Source organism: Ischnura elegans, chromosome 1, assembly GCF_921293095.1.
Source record: "Ischnura elegans chromosome 1, ioIscEleg1.1, whole genome shotgun sequence".
NCBI lineage: Eukaryota > Metazoa > Arthropoda > Insecta > Odonata > Coenagrionidae > Ischnura > Ischnura elegans.
In genome coordinates, this window is record NC_060246.1 from 155,992,082 (window position 1) to 155,998,890 (window position 6,809).

Genomic DNA, 6,809 nt, shown 5'->3' on the forward strand with positions numbered 1-6,809 from the left:
TGTGGGTGTGGAAGATACTTAATGCTTTGGATATGGTTTAAGGTTAGCCTTTATTGTCCAATTCACCTGATAATTACGCACAAAATTATGTTTTTACCATGCGTAACCTTTCATAGCCTAAGGTAAGTGAAATTGTGTGACTTCAGTCATGTAAAACATCGAATTCCCTGAATCTTGGGTGCCATTTTAATTAAACATTAAATGAAACTATTGAAGATTGCTCACGAAATATAAAAATCTTAGCAATGCGGCATTACTTTAGGTATATTTCAAAACAAGCAAAACATTCAGATTTTCTTTCTAAAGGAATTCAAATGATACAAATAACAGGATACTTAATTCAGGTGGATTTAATCCGCACAGATGTCAGTTTAGCTGTAATACGTCATTAGCTGTACGTACTATATTAAATGATACGCTGAAGATTTGAAAGGGTATGTTAATAGTTGTATATATCCTACGCCCCGGTATGCATGCAACATTTTAATTAAAAACATTAAAAGTTATATCTACCTGCGTTTATTCTACTACTCTGAAGAGCAAGTTCCACTACCCTGACAAAAACAAACTCCACCATGGTGGGTACAGGAAGGGTGGCATCCTTCATGGTGGGTAGTTACCCTTGCAGAACCCACGCCCTACCCACCATTAAGGGTAAGGGAAGGAGAGAAAAATCCTTCGTGTACCCTTCCTTGGAACTCCTTCCCTAACCATCCGTGTACCCTTCCTCTACCCACCATTAAGGGTAAGGGAAGGAGAGAAAAATCCTTCGTGTACCCTTCCTTGGAACTCCTTCCCTAACCATCCGTGCACCCTTCCTCTACCCACCATTAAGGCCGTTTTCCAATTCACGTAGTATGCACTCACTCCCTCGTTCCCTTTCTCCCTTGCACCCTGCTCCCTTACTAATGCTCTACTGGCGCCATCAAGGGTGAACGGAAAAAATGCGAACTCTTGACAGTGACGAAATGTGAAGCGCAGGGTGATTCTGGAACTTCTCGGTTTGTTTACATTTGTAATTGAGACTGCAAAAAAAGCGGATAAATACGTCCTACTCTGGAATATGGATGGAATCGACATTATGGTGCTCATGGAGTATGTTGCGAACATAGGTGTAATTGATGACGCTATAATGGAGATGGAGGAGCGGAGAAGACGGCGCTTGCAAGTAATTGCTATCTTGCTACGTCGGCGAATGGTGAGTTTCATGATAATTACTCTGCGTAATGCTTGATTTACTGAAGAATGATTTAACGGAAAGTCTTCTTTTACGGTCAATACAGCGCCGGAGGGCTCCCTACTGCGTCCGGGGTGTCACCGATCGAGGCCCGATATGGGAAATTTTGAGAGGCGACGAATTCCAAACCAGACGACATCTTCGTGTGACGCCTCATGCCCTCAGACTGTTGGTTCTGAGGACTGAGAGAAAGCGTCATGGTTGGAGCCGAGAGTTGGAAGTGAGTTTGCTTCGTTAATAAAAAGTACCTTCCTTATTAATGATATGCTTTCTTTGAGGCTTCATTTCAAAGCCACCATATCTGCAATTACTAGCAGTTGCTTTTTTACTGCTTATTGAATTGGATCATTTCTTCCATTAGTATTTCTGTTGCTTCACTCCATTGTTTATATTTTAAAGCTTCTTCCAATTTGGTTATAAGTGCTATTACCATGGAAGCTTACAGAATTTAATGTTGAACGGTCATATTCCAGGTTATTATGTTCCTATTTTGGCTCGCTTGTGGGACATCATACCGTGTCATTTCGACCACATTTGGAATTCCGCTGACATCTGTCAGCAGTGCTGTGAGGAAGATGCTACAGGTGATGGTAGACATGTTACGAGATTCCATTAGGCTGCCCCATGGGGATGAACTCAATGCAATTGGGAGAGGCTTTGCAGCAAGAGGTGGAAGCAGAGTCTTTTCAAAGTGTGTCGGTGCCATTGATGGGTCGCATGTGCGAGTGTTTTGCCCAAGTGGGCAAAATGAGCAATATATAAACAGAAAATTGTTTTATTCATTACAATTTCAGTTGCTAGTTGATAGCAGTGGCAAAATTTTAGACTTTTTTACTGGTTTCCCAGGGTCTGTGCATGACGCCAGAGTGCTACGGCACAGTTCTTTGTATGTTAATGCGATGTACCCTCCTCAGGGGTATTTTATCATTGGTGATGGAGGTTATCCTTGTCGGGTAACTCCTATATGCTTGATGACGCCTTTTAGGGCAGCTGCTAACCCCTTAGAGCTGTTGTTCAACACCCACCTCTCAAAGGCAAGGATTGTGGTAGAGCAAGCAATAGGAATGATGAAGACCAGGTGGAGAAGTATATTCACAAAAGTGATTGAGCTTAAAGTAGAGAAGGCTGTGAAAGTTATTGCTGCTTGTGCAGCCTTACACAATATATGTGTGCTTGCTGGAGATATTTTTCAGGTAGAATTGAGGGAGAATGGTATTGTCCATCCACCTCAACATCAAAATGATGTTGAGGCAGCAGGAGATGATTTTAGGTTGCAGCTGGCCATGCAGTTACAAAATGAATTAAATGTGGCTTAAAAATAAAAACTATGAATGGTTCAACTCTTGTTTCAATTCTTCCTATTCTTTTTATTGCAGCCAAGACCCAAAGTAAGTCGTATCTAGGGGCCTATTGTTTGATGTTTTTCTTGATTGCAAGTTTTTTCAGGGAATTCAGAAGACATGTCTAGACTGACATTGATGGGCAAACTAATATTGCATGACCTTTAAAGAATAGAAAACAATTTCATTTGTCTAACTATTATCTCAGAAATGCCCACAGAATTTTTTAATTCACAACCCACAAAAATGCTATGGGATCATGTTCGATTAACTGTATCTCAGGCTAAAAGGTCTTTTGGACAGAACAAAAAAATACAAAATTTACTTCGCCCTGAAATTTGACATACATATGTTAAGTTCTATAACACCTGAGATTGTAAAGGTAAGATTTTTTCTTTGGCTGCCTGAATTGATATGGATTAGGCTGATAGCTTTTTTGCAAAAACACATGAATGATAACAGTGGTCTAATGAATTCACCTACTCTAATGTATTCTAAAATTATCCCTAACTGTGCAAACATTTTCAGATGTCTGCTTACAGGGAGATTTTTCAACAGTAACGCAACACCTCTGAATATGTAAAGAGTTACTAACGCAAAAGATAATACAACAAATTCCTTGCCCTTTTCTTAAGTACTATACTGATAACTCGTATATACAGGGAGGTTGATGCTGGAAATAAAAGAGGGTATCATTTCAACATTATTTATTAATTATATGGCTCAAATAACTCTTCAAAATATCATTCGATTCCTTTCTCAATTGGAGCAGCTGCTCCATCCTCTCCTCGTGCCTCCTCTCACTCCTTACGAGCAGCTGGTGCAGAGGATCGTCCTCCTCCGACCTCTTCCTTTTTCTCACCGCCCTTTCACGCCAGGTTGGTGTGCTTGCAGTGCACATTAACTCCGGCACATCATCAACCTCCAAAGGCGTGGGTGTGGGCTGGGGTGGAGTCACTGTTGGGCAGCTCGTGCTCCCTTGAACTCCGGAATCCACTATGAGAGGAGGGGAGATTATGTGTTTCCTCCCCAATACCTCATCCATGGCCTCGTAGAATTTCCATGTTAATGGACCCTTGTCCCCCCCTTCTGTACCCATCCCTGTCTTGGGATATTTACATTTCTGAAACAAAATGGGAAAGGAATGTTACTCAATGAGCATAGCCCGGATATTATTGAAACTTATATATGAAATCCAACATGGATACAACATAAAAATGAAAATATTCAGTAAAAGTGTTGATCTTTTAGGTAAATTAATTTTTATGCAGAATTGGTGACCTAATGTCATGAATTATGTTATACCATTAGAGTACCAAGCCAATACATAGCAAGGTAGCGAAAACAGTGAGCCTCTTTATGCAATGATTGACCAGTGAGGATATAGAATTAGCATGGAAATCGAGAAAGGTTCTTCTTGTACATGACAATTGTACGGCACATGCTGATTGCCAAAATGTGTGTTAAAAAATTATCAGTTGGAATTTCTGCTAGGAAACTATGCCCTTGGAGCAACCAATGCATATGGGGATCATTAAAAATTTGAGAACACTTTACCGTGGAAAATAAGTAGATAATATTCTAGAATCTATAGAAGATAACCATCTGACATCATCATCCACCCCCAACGCAGTAAGCTCAAAGGTACGAATTCAGCAAGCAATATTGTTTCTGGCTGAAAGCTGGCCAGGTGTCAACCGTTAAAACATTCAAGATTGTTTTTTCATTGCGATTTCAAAAAATTCAGTGCTGTGTTCAACATTACAGCAGAATCTGAACATGTATTCAACTCGAAACGGTGCCACGTTACACAAGCCATGAATAGTTCGATAATATCCACTGCAATTTGGACCAAGAAAAACTGTGAAGTTGATATTGCCGAAACCATATTACACAGGCAACAGTGAAGCTGAAGGTGAGGATAGTGATGGAGATTAAATCGCATCTGAACGTAGCTAAGTGATAACTCTGGATGCAAAGAGGTTCATTGAGGGTTTACAGCTCTTCTTCACGCAAAAGGCAATGAAGATAGCCCAAATTTGTCATTGGATTTCTGTGCTGACTTGGGTCGTACGAGGAGATACGATTTGAAATGAAAGTACTTGCATGTTTAGGAATCACATATTATTAACTAATTAACCGTAAATTTTTATTCAGTAGGAATAACTAAATGGCTTTCATCCAGCATCGCCTTTAGGCTGTGAAAAATATTTTCAACTAAGATTAATATCATTCTTAAAAATTTTAATGAGTTAATTAGTCTTGCTGATTTATTTAACAAATTAATAGTGTAATAAACATTGTTTATAAAACATTCTTTAGTCTTCTTTCTATCATTTCAAAGTTTGTTTATGTCCATGTATGGGATAGTTCGCCTAATTGGGGCAATTGTGCCTGTCCCGATGTTGAATAGTCACAGATTTTCAGGTTACAAATTTAAAAAAAAGTTGGACACAACCAGAAGCAAAAGGTCAGCTACTTCATTTTGAACCTTAACAATTCTAGAGTCAAATCTATGAGGAATCTGTTTCACAATCACACTGAAGTAAATATACATTAGATGCTGTCCATGTACCAACACGAATTATAACCTTCAGAGAATATTTTGTTATCCCTTCTAATTTGAGAGAATTTTGATAACCTAATTGATAACTAGTTCTTTCGAAAAAGTGATGGTAGAGGTTTTTATCACGAATTAAATGCCTTGGCTCAAATGAGAACTATTTTGGTAACCTACTAGTTTTGATGCTATTAATGGGAACACATTTGGATGCTTTCAAGGAGGATATTTTAAATGAAGGTAATGAATAATGATTCAACTCATACGTAGCAGGACACTCGTTTGAGAACAAAACCGGCTATGACACATGGACCGAGAAATTATCATATTCGCAGATTATGACGTTTAAGCATTGGGGGAAAACAATAACCGAAAAATCGCCAAGCTTAAGATGATGGAAAGTTTAAAGAAACATATACCAGCATAAGTGTAACCCATAAAACAAGACAAAGTGACATAAATAAGGTAATACCTTGTATTTATCGACTAGGTTTTCCCACTTCTTCTTCGCCGCGGCGACATTGGGAATGCCGATTTCCGTACATATTTTCCTGCAATGATAATAAAATTATGGCTATCGCAAAACACGGGAGGAAAATGCAATTGAAAGTTATCACTGGAAATTATAATTTACACACCCGTAGGCTGCTGCAGCAGATCCTTTACGGCCCGTAAACATGTGCTCGTATTGGGCACGGAGAGCAATAAATTGGAAAACTGTTTCTTCAGTCCCTGGAATATGGATAATTTACATAATAAATATTAAATAAGAATTTAGTCACGACACGTACAATCGACAGCAAGAGAAAGATTTTTTCGTGCTATGGAGAAAAATGTTTTCGGCATCTTGCATATTCGGAGATGGTAATTATACTTGTATTTTTGCAACTGAAGATCAATAATTAACAATGCCGATATCATAATATGTAAAAGAGTTCACATTAATAAAGATAAAAAAACACAATAAAGACAAAATTACTTACAATTCCAGTTCACGGTTTCTATTGCCGCCATTCTCACATCCACTTTCTACGAGGGCACATTAACGAGGGAGCATCCGCGTTCCCTTGTCCACTTCCCCTTCGTTCCCTTGCGCCCTCGCCGATTGGACGCACCCTTGGTGTCGTCACATCCGTAAGTTGACGATCGAAAAGTGCATGAAGGGTGAATAATTGCGAATTGGAAAACGGCCTAAGGGTAAGGGAAGGAGAGAAAAATCCTTCGTGTACCCTTCCTTGGAACTCCTTCCCTAACCATCCGTGCACCCTTCCTCTACCCACCATTAAGGGTAAGGGAAGGAGAGAAAAATCCTTCGTGTACCCTTCCTTGGAACTCCTTCCCTTACCATCCGTGTACCCTTCCTCTACCCACCATTAAGGGTAAGGGAAGGAGAGAAAAATCCTTCGTGTACCCTTCCTTGGAACTCCTTCCCTTACCATCCGTGTACCCTTCCTCTACCCACCATTAAGGGTAAGGGAAGGAGAGAAAAATCCTTCTTGTACCCTTCCTTGGGACTTAGCATTTATAACTGAAGAAAACATATCCTGAAAGACTCTCCTTAGCTACTTTCACCTGCTAAAGAGTATTGAGTTCCGTACAAGAACGTAAGCAGTCTTTGAAAGCAAATATAGACGGGCTACACAACTAATCTTTAAAATTTCCTTAAGGAAAA

General features: G+C 39.5%; 2 protein-coding genes across 2 annotated transcripts; one reads left to right on the forward strand and one right to left on the reverse strand.

Moving 5' to 3' along the window:
- The first annotated feature begins 865 nt into the window (after nucleotides 1-865).
- LOC124153773 (putative nuclease HARBI1) lies at nucleotides 866-2,593 on the forward strand. Its single transcript, XM_046527132.1, has 2 exons — nucleotides 866-1,457; nucleotides 1,711-2,593. Exons 1-2 carry the CDS (start codon nucleotides 1,227-1,229, stop codon nucleotides 2,551-2,553), a joined length of 1,074 nt encoding a protein of 357 aa, XP_046383088.1. The 5' UTR covers nucleotides 866-1,226; the 3' UTR covers nucleotides 2,554-2,593.
- Nucleotides 2,594-3,280: 687 nt separating this feature from the next.
- LOC124168338 lies at nucleotides 3,281-6,239 on the reverse strand. Its single transcript, XM_046546554.1, has 3 exons — nucleotides 5,776-6,239; nucleotides 5,610-5,688; nucleotides 3,281-3,700 (listed from the first exon to the last, which is right to left on the reverse strand). Exons 1-3 carry the CDS (start codon nucleotides 5,814-5,816, stop codon nucleotides 3,281-3,283), a joined length of 540 nt encoding a protein of 179 aa, XP_046402510.1. The 5' UTR covers nucleotides 5,817-6,239.
- Between the last annotated feature and the right edge of the window lie 570 nt (nucleotides 6,240-6,809).